Below are 14,348 nucleotides of genomic sequence, written 5' to 3'. Positions count from 1 at the left end.
GACTTGCACTCAGGTCATAATCTCATAGTGCTCAGGCTCGAGCCCTGCTTCAGGCTCTGCGCTGACAGCTTGGACCCTGGAGCCTGCTTTGAATTCTGTGCCTCCCTCTCTCTCTGCCCCTCCCCTGCTCACTTTCTCTCTCTCTCTCCCTTAAAAAAACTGAATAAACATTTTTAAAAATTTTTAAAAAGAAAGTGACATAAACAGCAATGTACCTAGAAAAGATTTCTCAAGATAATGTGTTAACTACAAGTGGGAAAGATTGGAGACAAGGGGGTTAAGTAGAAAAGTCCAGCAAGAAGTGATGAAAACCCAGCCTCATACAGTGTTATGGACTGAAATGTCTCACCCCAAAATTTGTATGTTGAATCCCAAATACCTGGTGTGACTGCACTTGGAGATAGAGTTTTGGGTAGGATACTAAGGTTAGATGAGGTCATAAGGGTGGGGTCCTAATCCAATAGGATTGGTGGTCTTATAAGAAAAAGGAGAGGGGCACCTGGGTGGCTCAGTTGGTTAAGCATCCGACTTCAGGTCCTGATCTCACAGTTCATGAATTTGAGCCCCATATTGGGCTCTCTATCAGCACAGAGCTCACTTCAGATCCTCTTTCCCTCTCTCTGCCCCTCCCTCATTGGTTCTCTCTAAATAAATAAATAAATAAATTTGAAAGAAAGAAAGGAAGAAAGAAAGAAAGAAAGAAAGAAAGAAAGAAAGAAAGAAAGAAAGAGGAGAGGCATCAGTCTTTCCAAGTGTACAGGTTGAGGAAAGGCCAGCCACATGAGACTTGGTGAGAAGGGAGCCGTCTACAAGCCAGGAAGAGAGCCCTCTGCAGAACTGGAACATGCTGGTATCCTGATCTGACTTCCAGCCTTCAGAACTGTGAGGAGCTAGACTTCTATTGTTCAAGCCATGCAGTCCATGCTATTTTGTTATGGTGGCCTGAGCAGACTAAGACAGACAGTGACATTAGGAATGGCAGGGAGAGGACAAATGTCAGCAAGTCACCATGGAAATAGAATCAACAGGATTTGACAAGAATCCACTTGGGAATGTGAGAGGCAGAGGTCAGCCGTGGCTCTGCGTCTAAGTCAGTGACTAGAAGGTGTTATGATGCCATTTGCAGAACCCGAGAACAGAGTGGGAAGAACAACACTGAGGGGAAAGAGCTTAATTTCTGTTTCTGAGAAGTTTGGTGATTGAATTTGAGGTGTTGGCAACATCACCAGGCAGAATCTTTGAGCAGCAGGCAAATGGAGCTGTGGGTTTGGCAGTGAAGAGAGATGACTGAACTGAAAATATAAATCATTTTGGAGTCATCTGCAGGGGGACAACACCAAGGGCTGGTCATGAACAAAAACATTTGTGCACAAGAAGATCTACATGACCCCGAGTCTACTAAGAATGATGCCTATCTCTATGTTTGCTACCTGGGCCTGACTTACATGTGATTTTTACAAATTCTAGAACGTGTGCTGTAAAAGAGAGTTGGAAATGTAGACGCTCTACCTTTAAAATCGTGAATAAAATGTAGTTTAAACACCCCAATACCCCCTTCTGCTTTGATACATGTGCAATTTGTTTCCGTTGGCAAGAAGTCCAAACAGAATTTACTCAGCCATACAGTTCAACAAACATGATACAATGACCCTGACGCAGGGTAAAGGGTAAACTGTTCTTCAAAGAAAGCACCCATTAGCTCTATTAGCCCTAAAAGGATTGAAGGCAAAAATGGGACATTCTATTCCATTGGGATGAAGATTAGCAAGAGAATTCTACACCTGGGAACCTTGGTTCTTGAATTTCACAAGTGACAATGGAGTAACTACATTGGACAGAGACAACAAGGAGAAGTGGAAAATAACTGAAGGAGAACAAGATTATTATAAAAGAAAGTTTCATAAACATCCCACTAAGTGGGACAACAAATAGGATGTTTAGCAAACGAATACTGTGAGGGTCCTTCCTGTAAAAAGTAGCCAACTGTCATAAGCGCAACTGATTTCTAAAATTCATAGAACTTGAAGATGCAGGTTTGGGACTCCCCACTAGACAGCCATTAAAAAAGGACTAGAAAATCTTAGCCATGGGTTTATTTCTGAAGCCAGAAATAAAGGAAGAGTTGCACGAAACACGGGGACTCTGATAACTTAATACCTGTTGTAGAAATTCAGCGTCTTTAACAAATATGTGTATATATCATTTCCATTAACTGGAAGCAATGACTTTCGATTATTTAAGCGATTTCTTTCGCTATTTAGTAACATATTTCTAAGTTTTATATATACGTTACTATTTCTGGATTCTTTGATTTCGACATTTCTGTTGACTTCCTGTTATGGAATGTCAGGATTTAGTCCGTGCTCCCACAACACAGATGCAGACACAGACACACATTGTTCCCTTGCTCTTTTTCTGCCCAATTTGTTCAGGCCACACATTATGTTTGTATCAGTTCTCATTGTTTTTATTGTTATGACTACATAAATCCTGCTCATGGCTGAGCCACTTGGTGTTCTTTGGTTTTATTTCCTTTCTTGTTCAACCTTCTGTTATCCCTGGAGTGATTTGTGCTGTTTTCTTTGCCTGGTTTTCTCTGAAACTATCGTGTATTCATTTCCCAAACTCTCTGCCAGAGGTGGTGTTTTCCTTAATATAATCAAACACATGAGATAATTGATCAGTGCCTTTCTCTTACCTTGGGGACTTCCCTCTGCATGTCTTTGATTTCCTGCTTCATTTGGACCCAGCTCATCTCCAGACCTGCTGGATAGCTGCTCCCCCAGGTCCTTGTTCACGACAACCCTAAGAATTCCCTTAGTTTTTCCTCCGCATGCATTGCTCTCCCGCCACAACTTCTTTCTTTTCCCCCTCCTTCCTTCTTTTGACTCCATAAATACTGACTGCCCACTATGTTCTAGGCATTGTTCTTGGTGCTGTTGACAGAGCAGAACTAGTAATAAGGATGTCAGCATTGGATATGGTGAGCTGGGGTACCTTTCCTTTATTTTTATTTTTTCAAGTTTATTTATTTTGAGAGAGAGAGAGAGAGAGAGAGAGAGAGTGCAGGGGAGGGGCAGAAAGAGAGAGAGAGAGAATCCCAAGCAGCCTCCACACTGTCAGCACAGAGCCCGACACAGGGCTCAAGCTCACAAACCAGTGAGTTCATGACCTGAGCTGGAATCCAAATCCAGAGTTGGACGCTTACCCAGCTGAGCCACTCAGACACCCCAGGTATCTTTTAAACCCCTCAAGGCAGTTAGACATAGAAGTATTGAGTTCAGAGACAGGTTAGGCTAGAAGCATACATTTGAGAATCATGCACATATAAATGGTATTTAAAGCTAATGGGCTTGATGAGGTCACCTGCGGAGTCAGGGTGGAGAAGGGAGATATTGGGAGGTTTCAACATTTAGAAACAGGAGGGATGAGGCATATCCAGTAAAGAAGAATGAGTAGATGTGGTCAGGGAGGTAAGAGAAGCAGCAGGAAACAATGGTAAACTGAAGAAAACATCTCCCATGGGCTTCCTCAGCATGGCTGTTTACTTCCTGAACTTCCTCAAGCCAGCAAGGAAACTCTCTGCCCTCAGGGAGGCCCCACTCTCTCTCTCTCTCTCTCTACAGGGTCTTTGGCTGATTACATCAAGCCCTGGATAAACTTCCTGACTAACTCAAAATCAACTGCTTTGGGACCTTAATTCATCTGCAAAATCCCTTCACTCTTGCCATATTTTATTGGCTAGAAGGAACAAGGAACAAGGACCACTCACACTCAAGGGAGGGGATTCTACAGGGCTTGACTAACAGGGGTGGGGAGAGTCAGGGGTCTCCTAGAGTCTGTTTGCCACTAAGAGGCTCAGTTGAAAGGGCAACATTGATGATTCAGGAGAGTGGTGGCAATTGTAGAAGCAATTTCCTTGCCTTGGTCACAGGGAATAGGATGGAGCACAGGTAAACAGAGCGTGGACGTCTGAGTCAATAGGCAGAAGGTAGAGTATGTGAGTATAGGTGCAAGCAGGCTGGCTGATGTGGAGTTGGGGGCTTATGTTGGTTCCCTTCCCCTTACTGGATCCTCTATATCCCTATTCATCAGGCTATTTCCTTGTTTTCATAAAACTTATTTGAATTCTTGATCAAGGGTAATGGGAGTCTGTATTACATAAAACTTGACATGTCTGAAAATATCCTTATTCTATCTTTAATTTGCTGGATACAGAATTCTGGGTTGGAAATAACTCCTTCAGCACTTGGAAGGTATTGTTCCATTGTGTTCTAGCCTTCAGTGTTGCTGTTAAGAAGTTGGATGATATTCTGAGCTTTTATACTCTTCTGTTTATGTATAACTGTTCTGAAATACCTAAATTTCAGTACTATAGGCCTGGTGAGAGTGTTTTTATTTATTGTCCTATGGGCCTGCTCATGGGCCCCTCCGGTCTAGAAATTCACATCCTTCAATTCTGGGAAAAATTCCTGTATGATTTAACAATTTTCTCCATTTATCATTGATTTCTTTCTTGAACTATTATTGGGTGTTGAACTTCCTGAGTCAATTCTCTAATTTTCTTATTTTTCTCTTTCATCTTCTAGATTTTTCTTTTATTTTCTGATAAATCCCCTCACTTTAATTTTGAACGTATTATCTTGATTGCATTTTTGCTCTCATGGTTTTAATTTCTAGGAGTTCTTATTCCTTTCAAATATAGAATATTGGCTATGGAGCCCGACTGCCTGGGGTCCTATCCCAATACCATCTGTAAGTTGTGTGATCTTGAACAAATTACTTAGTCTCTCTGTGTCTTGGTTTATTCATCTGCAATGTAATAATATACACACATCATAGGGTTCTCCTGAACATTGAATGAGTTGACAGATACAAAGTGTTCTGAATAGTATCTGACAAATAAATGTTAACAATTATTATTGTTTTTACTGTATATCTGAGGATATTACAATGGTTTTAGGATTTTTCTTCTGTTTACCACAGTCTTTACTTCTCTGAGCTTATTTTTTAGTTCATTTATTTTGGTTATAGTCTTTCATACTTAAAAGTTTTTTTTGGAAACCTGATGATCCCTACCTGAATTCACGTTTATGAGGTCTGGGGGGTGGTGGTGGGTATTGACTGGTGAACCTCAAAATGGGGTGAAAAGACAGAGAGTTGGGCCCACAAATGTCAGCATCTGTAGGTCTTGCTTCCTGAGCTGGCCAGTCGCCTAAAGAGGAATCCTCCGATTTCCTGCCTGTTAGCAGGTACATTTAGTTCTCCGAATTTTGGGAGTCCAGTGGGGGAAAGAGGCCACTGATCAAAATCAGAATTACCAAATTAGAATCAGTCCCCTTCTTGGTACAGCATCTTATCCCCACAGTCAGCTGTGCAGACCTCAAGTCACGCCCTCTACCTCCTGCTGGAATGAAGGAGAACAGTTGATGGTCTACATAGGGCAGGGGAGGGCCAGAGGGTAGGCAGTGTTATCAGCTCCTTCTACAAACATTTCATGAGTCCTCACTCCTTATTCCCTTTCAAAGGCACCCAGTGTCTCCAGCTTCTGTGCTCTGTGATACGAATGTTGTCTCGCTTCTCACTGGCTTCCTCTCCCTGAGCCCTCGCCCAAGCTTGTGTTCCAGTATTCTCCAGTTTGCTAAGTTAGTTCCAAAATTTCAGTAGACAACTCTCATCTGCTCTTGTTTCTTTTCCCATTCCTTTCTTAAAAATTAAACAATTAAAACAATTTTAATTTCTAAAATGCATGTAACCAAGTTTCCCATCTTAACCATTTTTTAGTCTATAGTTCAGTAGTGTGACGTCTACTCACATTCTTGTGCAACCAACCTCAGACGTTTTTCATCTTGCAAAACTGAAACTGTTCACCCATTAAACAGCTTCCCACTTCCCCCTCCCCTCAGCTCCCAGCAGCCACCATTCCACTTTCTGTTTCTATGGATCTGACTACACTAGGGACTTAGCATCTAAGTGGATTTATACAGGTTTTGTCTTTTTTGACTGGTTTAATTCACTTAGCACATGGTCCTCAAGGTTCATCTATGTGATAGTATAGGTCAAAATCCCCTTACTTTTTAAGTCTACATAATTTAAAATTGTTTAGTATTATTTTTAATTTTTATTATATTTCTCTTGTTCTTTTGTCCTTATGAGTTTATAATTTTGTTTTTATCTTCCCCATTCCTTTGGCCATGGTTTCAGTGGGGCTTCAGGAAGCAGAGATAAACTTGTGAGTCTGACCTAGCCCTTAATAGGAAATCCATATTCTATTTATGACATGTAACATTTAAGGACATATTCTCTGTTGCTTTTGAGAATCTCTTTAACTGTATAAGACTCCTTCAAGGAGAGCACAATAATAAAGTTGCATTAAGTCCTCATTTAACCAAAGAAAAACTTATGCTTTGATGTTAAGCAAAAAAGTTTCTCCAGGGAATTGTCTTCTCAATATGAGCATAAACTCTCTGCTGGGGAATCTAGCATAGTGGATCTCCAGGTGTGGTCCCCAGACCTGCAGCATATGCATCACCTGGGACTTTGACAGAAATACAAACTCTCAGGCCCCACTTCAGACCTACTGAATCTGACAATCTGGGAGTACAAAGCTGCATGTAGAGATCAATCCGTTTATTTAGTCTTATAAGATTTCCAGGCTATGAGGTGGCCATCTGGTAGTAGGTAAATTGTGACGGTTGCCTATCCTACTGTCAGTGCCTATGTTTGGGACTTTTTGTTTCTGAAGAGTCAGGTCTCACCATGTATTTATACTTCCTGACCCCTTTCTTATCCTGCACCCCACTGGCCATACTGACTGAATCAGGAGAGAACCTCTCACTCAAGGCCAGCCAATCCACTGGATGGTCAAGACCAAACCAACTGGATTCCCTCTCTTCAGAATATGAATTGGAAACACCAAAACCGTAGCCAGTGCTGAACTGCTAAAGGTATACAAAACTGAGAGTGATGGCTACTGCGAGCTCTGTGTAAGCACAGCCCCTGTGTCCCCCAGTTGGTCTTTTTGTCTTGAGTGGGTATATATTTCTTGCACCAATGAGGCATGATCAGAGACATATTAACTGTGGGTAAGAAATGCTGTCTGATTGGTCATAGTTATGATTATCCATTGCAAAGCTTGCCCAAACTATGGCTTGTCTAGGCTGTTGTCTTGTGTTGGCAGCTCCACATAAAAAAATTGATGTCTCTGTCCGGTATCTATTTAATTTTCCATGTGTGAAAACAAATTTGGTAGCATTCTCATTTCATTTCGATGCTGAACTCTCAGAGTTCTTTGGCAATTGCTTTTGCTGCTCTTAGAAACTAGTGAAAATTGCTTTGTAAATCAACCACCAAAGAATCAATTTCAGTGATGTTCTTTTAAAGAATTCAAAGATAAATAGTTCCCATAAGCCACCATCACTGCACTCCAAGGTTCAGAAGGAAATATTCTGAAAATGAAAGCAAAGGAAATCACAGAATATTACCCGAGCGGTTATGTGGTAGGGAATAAAAGCCAGAATAGGAGTTTAGAAGTGAACGTTTGTTCTGAGAACAAAATTAACATAATAGGACTACCAGGATCAAGCTTTAATTTTTCAGGTCATGGTTTCTGGTTTAAAAATTGATGCAAATAAAAATGATCAGAGAGCTGTTTGCAAAGACGTTTTAAATCCAACATGTCTTCTTTTAATATTATACTATTGTAGAACATCCCAGAATGGGAGAGACCATATAGGTCATCTAATCCAATTATGCATTTCATGCCTGGATCATTTCTATACCCCTAAAGAAATGACAGCCACGTGACCCTGGCATTGTGGTTGATGACAGAGGCATCTACCAAGCCTCATATAGTAAATCTACAAAAACCAAACCAAAACCAACATAACAAAAACTACTTTGAAACACAAAATGTAGGATGCTACTTTGAAATAGGGTTCTTGTAAATGGATAAGGAGTGCTCTTTCCTTCTGTCATTCCTGGGGGAAAGAGTGTTCTCCACAGTGGCAGCCGCTGGTTATTGTCCCCAGAACTGGTTCTCAGTTTCCGAATGTTTGCTTGGCACATGACTGCTCAAAATAAAGCTCACATTCCCAAGCTTTCCATATAGCTACGTGTTTCAGTCCTATTACTGTGCTACAAGTTCTCCCAAAACTTAGAGGTTTAAGCCTTTTTATAATAACAACCTTTTTATTCTACTCCCAGATTCTGTGGCTCAGGAATTTGGGCAGGGCGTCTGTCTACTTCTGGCTACTTCTGTTATGCTGGGATGACTTCTTTCAAAGCAGTAAAAACCCCATCCAGATTCAAGAAGAGTCGAATTAAGACTTCAACTCTTGATGGGGCAGTGGCAAGGTCACACTGTAGAAGAGCACAGGGACTGGAGATATTTTTGGAGTCACCTTTGGAAAATGCATTCCATCATGCTATGGGTGTAGCCATCTTGACTAAGCTCTGGCCAAGAGGGTATAAGAGGATGGGTGTATTCAACTTACTGGAAGCGTTCGTAGAGGGATGTGTGTGTGTGTGTGTGTGTGTGTGTGTGTGTGTGTGTGTGTGTTAGGTGGGGGAGGGAGTGAAATGCCTTTTCTTTCAAATATGAATGAGATGACTGGAGATACAGCATTAATTTTAGACCAGAAACTGAGGATTACAGAGCAATGAGCTAGAAGGAGCCTGGGTACCTGAAGTTCATGGAACCACCATACCAGCCCTGAACTGCTTACATTTACATTACAGAGAAATAAGCTTCTATATTGCTTAAGCTACTGTATTTTGCATTTTCTGCCACTTGCAAGCAATGCTAATCTTAATAAAAACATCATAAATGTAGGCAGATGATGCAAATTCATCTTAATTACTGGATCTAGGAAGATAATGCATATATGGCTTATATAATGCTTACATGGTTAAGAGTTTGACTAATATTGTCCTCTATGAGGATCATGGTATTTTATAAAAGCTTACCACTTAAAATGCTCAACACAATTAGAAGTACTTTACTATGTTTAAAAACAACATGCTATTATGAGGTAGATAAGGAACAGAAAGAGAGAAATACATTCACTCATGAATGCTTACAAGTTGGTTTATAAACAAAGGGTTCATATCAAGGTGAATTTTTGTAAAAGGAACTAGTTTGCTATATCTTGATTTCTAGACTTCAAATTTTCTGAGTCATGTATTTACTCTTTTTTTGTGAGTGGAAAGATAAATCAGAATAACTGAACTTGCCCTTGAAATATTTTATTTACAATATGATGGCCATTGTAGAAAATGAAGTATGCTTTTTAAAAAACCATTTAATTGGCAAAAAGCATTTTTATAATTCAAAATTGTAAACATTTGCAGAATTAAGCCTCATTTCAGAGTCAAGGACTTCTACTTTAAATGTACACGCTTCTAGTTCTATTTCTCTTTATATCAAGTAGCCTATTTTGGAGATATAATTAAAATCACTCAAAGTTAAGGGAAAGGTTTAAAATAAACAATAGGAGCCTCATCAAGCAAAGCTTTTTTTTTTTTTTTTCTTTAGGACTATCTGCCCTGACCATGACATTTTACTCATAATGTTTCACTATCCTGTTTGAAGGGCATCGACTAACTTTCACAAGGGCCTCATAATGAATGGTGCATTTGTCTTCATAAATAGTAGTAAATGCATCGAGTGGACAATTTACTACTGTCAGTAAAACAAAACATAAACAGGATGTATGGAGGAAGGCTGGATAAAATGCAGCAAAAGAGAAAGAAAGGTGTCACAAGGATGGGGTATTATTTCTTCGTCCAAAAGACAACCAGTAGCACATATGACTTTAAAGCAAAAGACACTGCCAACACTTATTAATGCAACTAGATTCCCGGAGGAAAATAAAATGCCGCTACCGAGGTGGAGGCTGAAGTTTCGGGGCAATTCGCGTGGCAGCAGCTCTGCGCAGTTCCTGGTGCTGAAGGACTTATGGAATTCGGCCGAGAGGCCCGTCCGCACCGGAGCGAGGACAGGTGGACGGCGAGGTGCATCCCGGGGGCCACCTGCGGCCGTGCTGACAGGAGTCCGCGCCCAGCGCGCGCCCAGCAGCGTCGCCCCACCAACCCGCCGCCGCCAGCCGGCCTCTTCCGCACCGCAACCTTCCCAGCGGCGGTGCGCGGCGCCCGCCGGCGGAGGTTGCCATGGTTTCCGGGGGTCACGTGGGCGCGCTCCGACGCCCCCTCCCGCGCGGCGCGGCGTGGCGCGGGCGCGGGCGCGGGCGCGGCGGGGGCGGGGCGGCCCGGGTTGGGGTGGGGGGAGAGGAGCAGCGGCGGCGGGAGCGGGAGGAGCCGGAGATGCTGCCAGCCCTCCCGGGGCCGCGCTCGCTCAGCCGCCGCCGCCGGACGGAGCAACCGCGCGCCGGGAGCCGCGGGCCGGGCCAGCCGGGCCGCCGGGGCCCAGAGCGCCGCGCTCACAGCGGGTAGCACCGCTAGTGCCGTCCGCGCTCTCTCGGCGGCCGCGGGGCCGCAGGCCGGTCCGGGGAGGCGGCGAGGGCGGCGCCCAGGCGCCCGCCGCCCGGCAGGCAGGATGAGCATCGAGATCCCCGCGGGACTGACGGAGCTGCTGCAAGGCTTCACGGTGGAGGTGCTGAGGCACCAGCCCGCGGACCTGCTGGAGTTCGCGCTGCAGCACTTCACGCGCCTGCAGCAGGAGAACGAGCGCAAAGGCGCCGCGCGCTTCGGCCATGAGGGCAGGACCTGGGGGGACGCGGGCGCCGCCGCCGGGGGCGGTACCCCCAGCAAGGGGGTCAACTTCGCGGAGGAGCCCATGCACACCGACTCCGAGAACGGGGAGGAGGAGGAGGAGGAGGAGGCCGCGGACACCGGGGCGTTCAACGGTGAGGACCCGACCCCCTGCGCGCCCCCGCTCGCCCGCGCCGTTCCCCGACTCTGCTCTAGAATCCCGCAGCTCTGCCCACCCGCCTCTCCCCGCGTTCTCCACCTAACCTACCTTCCATTTCGCCCACCCCCTCAGCATCCATTTCTGTCTCTCCCACTCGCCCACCTTCCTACTCTGCTTTCGTGTCGTGCCCTCCCCCTCGTGGGGAGGGTGGGGAGGTGGGGAGCTGAAAGGTGACGGCTCTCTGCCCAGCTGCCCCCTCTCGTCCTGGGCTTTCTGGCCCTGGACGGCCGGTGTGGGGTAGGCATCTGAAAGACAACTTTCACTGTCGTTGGAGAGATTTCGCTGTACGGATACCATTGTGCGTAGAGGAAACCGGCCCACTTGGCATCCTCTTGCAGCCCTTATATTTATTAATGGGGTGTCCAAAGAGAAAAGGCGAGGAGTATTCAATTGGATTGGCTTTGCTGCCGTTGGGACCGCATGTTCCCTGAAAGGAGCATGGAATTGGACTCACTGGGGCAGATCGAAATTTATGGTAATAACTTTGACATTCTTGGAAACGGAGTGATCTGTTGTTTCCCAATTTACCAATACCGCGTTGTGTTATTTTTGGACACACAACAAAGGATCCTGTTTAGCCGGCAACTCATGGGGTCTTTGGAATGAGGAACCGGGCTAATGGTTTACTTTTTATTTAAAACAAATATTCAATGATTTGGTGCCTTTTAAAAAAACAAAGTATGTGAAAAACACTGTAGGAAGTTCTGAAAGCTTGTTGGTTGTCTTTAGAATGAAAAGCCAGTGAGTAATTGTAAGGACTGTGCCAGACACAAGCTGGAAAGAATGAATGGGAAAGAAAAAGGAATTTTCTCAAATAGCTGCTCCTGACAAGTCCCACCCCTTCTGCTTACAACCCTCTTTCCCTAACACACACACACACACACACACACACACACACACACACACACACATTTACAGCCTCCTGTATTTACACTACATGCCTAAATCCTGTCTTTATGGCATCCCAAGCTGAAATACCGTGGTGTGGAAGGGTTTTCTCTTTGTGGTGTAAGACAGATGTGCATTTCAGCATTGCACCAGTGTGTATTTATTTACACTGCTTGTGGTTTGTGTGTCTGCAGTGTATTCTGTAGAATGAAAACCTTTTAAAGTGTTATTTCCTGGAGTATGTTCCTAGGAAGGTGTTTCTTTCCTTTGCAAATTTGTCCAAATGTGTTATAAAATTAATGTATTTTTAGCTGGCCTGAAACAATCACAAATACCCTGGAAATTTGTGTCCTATGAAGAGAAGAAGAAAAATTGTTACCTTAACAATTTTAATTTTGGACTTTGTAGTATTTTAGGGATAAGATGATCATAGTCTTTATTGTTCTTTTTGCATAAGAATTTAATCAAGTGCTTTTCTTGCTAGAAACAAGAGAAAGGTAAAAGAAAGCATATTTTAAATTGAGAAGAAGCCAATAATGGATGACACAGAAAGGGCAGAAGCATTTTCTTTTATTCTTCTGACACATGCATGCAAACACACATACATAACACATGCACACACACAAAGGAAAAAAAAAAGACTCGTTTCCCAGATTGGAGGAAACTAGGAATTAAGGAGGTGGTAAGAAAAAAACCTGCATATGTTTGAGATGATATATTAATATAACTAAAATATTTTCTAGTATGATACTTTTGAAATACTTTGCATTGATGATTCCATTTTCTCCTTATAACAGTGTATATGGTACACAAAACCGATTTTATTACCATTTTGTAATGAATAAGCCATTAACTTCTAAGCAGCAGGGATCATTTTATATGATTTTTTATGTTCTCCAAGGCACCTTTATTGTAAAAATTACTCTGAGTTTTAATGAATGCTTGTTAGCCGATTGCACTATTTATTTCCCACCCCTGCCCTCAAGGACTTTAAAATTACTTTTTGACTACAGCCAAATTCAATTTGATCATTATCTGATAAACACACACGCATACGTGTATAACAAAAACTTTGGCAGTGGTACTTGCCTCTATTAGGTGCACTAGAATGTATCTACTAGAATATCTTCTATTTTAATTAATTCTCCCTTATTGTTACTATTTTTTAAGCATGTAAATTGTGTGAGATCTGCAGTTAAAAAAATATATATATAGACTACCAGGGGTTGACAGACCTTTTTGTAAAGGGCTAGACGGTAAATATTTTAGACGCCCTGAGCAACACAATGTCTCCATTGAATATGTTTTTCTTTCTTTCTTTCTTTCTTTCTTTCTTTCTTTCTTTCTTTCTTTCTTTCTTTCTTTCTTTCTTTCTTTCTTTCTTTCAACAACATTTTAAACACACATCTGCTCTGGTTGTTGGGGTTGTAGAAAATTGGCCACAGACCAAGGCCATAGTTTGCCTTCCCCTGGCTGGAGTGGGGGAAAAAGTCAAAATAGTACCATTGGGGGAAGAAAAAATAACAGGAGTGAGCCTATCAGTTTAATGTTTAGTTCCAAAGAATTTCCAAAATATAAAACATCAGGTACCGGGCAATTCTCCTAGCATAGTAAAGAATAAGTACTAGCTGGCGAGTCTTAATTTACTGTGACCCAGCACAAGACCAACTGGGTCGCTCATTCTTAAATTTTAGTATACATCTTAAGGAAGTTTGATTCAGAAATGAATATTACCTGGCACTACTCTAGGAGAGCTTTTGAATAGGTTGGTATCTTTTTTTTTTTTTTTTTTAAACAGACCGTCTGGGTCATTCTTATATCCATAGTTCCCTGACCACCCTGTGAGAAACACTGATCAACAGATAGCGATGATAGGGGCGCCTGGGTGGCGCAGTGGGTTAAGCGTCCGACTTCAGCCAGGTCACGATCTCGCGGTCCGTGAGTTCGAGCCCCGCGTCAGGTTCTGGGCTGATGGCTCAGAGCCTGGAGCCTGTTTCCGATTCTGTGTCTCCCTCTCTCTCTGCCCCTCCCCCATTCATGCTCTGTCTCTCTCTGTCCCAAAAATAAATAAACGTTGAAAAAAAAATTAAAAAAAAAAAACAGATAGCGATGATAATAATGTCTTTGTCTTACTAACATTTACAGAAGTAGCTACCGCTTATTGGCATTTGCTGTATGCCAGGCATTATCTGAATACTTTGATTCATTATCCCAGCTTTATGAGAAAGATGAGGCCGCCACTTGCCCAGTGTTTCACAGCTAATGTGTTGCAGAACCAGGATTGAAACACTGGTGGACCTGGCTCCATCCTTCTCTTAACTCCCAGGTTAAAAGTTAAGAGGAGCTGGGGCTAACATCACGTGAACATCCCTTTTGTGTCAGATTCTACTTGAGACCCTTGATGTGTTTTATCTATAAGGCTCTGATAAATGAACGTGTCCAAGATTACACATGGAACTAGTTAAGTGGCAGAGCCTGGTTTCTTACTCAACATCTATCTGTCCCAAGACCATCAGAGAGTGCTTCCTAA

The 14,348-nt window shown here is 43.0% G+C and overlaps 1 protein-coding gene across 2 annotated transcripts in view; it reads left to right on the top strand.

Moving 5' to 3' along the window:
* Positions 1–10,286: 10,286 nt before the first annotated feature.
* The window catches only part of PRKAR2B (protein kinase cAMP-dependent type II regulatory subunit beta), a 104,068-nt gene continuing 100,006 nt past the window's right edge, over positions 10,287–14,348 (top strand). Inside the window, exon 1 of one of the 2 annotated variants that reach the window (XM_045052259.1) lies at positions 10,287–10,865. In XM_045052259.1, coding sequence (XP_044908194.1) covers positions 10,556–10,865 — 310 coding nt within the window. In that variant the 5' untranslated portion in view covers positions 10,287–10,555. The remainder of the gene's footprint in view (positions 10,866–14,348) is intronic. The other variant, XM_023250252.2, reaches the window with a different exon arrangement.

Source organism: Felis catus, chromosome A2 (genome assembly GCF_018350175.1).
Source record: "Felis catus isolate Fca126 chromosome A2, F.catus_Fca126_mat1.0, whole genome shotgun sequence".
Taxonomy (NCBI): domain Eukaryota; kingdom Metazoa; phylum Chordata; class Mammalia; order Carnivora; family Felidae; genus Felis; species Felis catus.
Note: the sequence above shows the minus strand (reverse complement) of the source record. Positions and strands in the feature narration are given on the sequence as shown.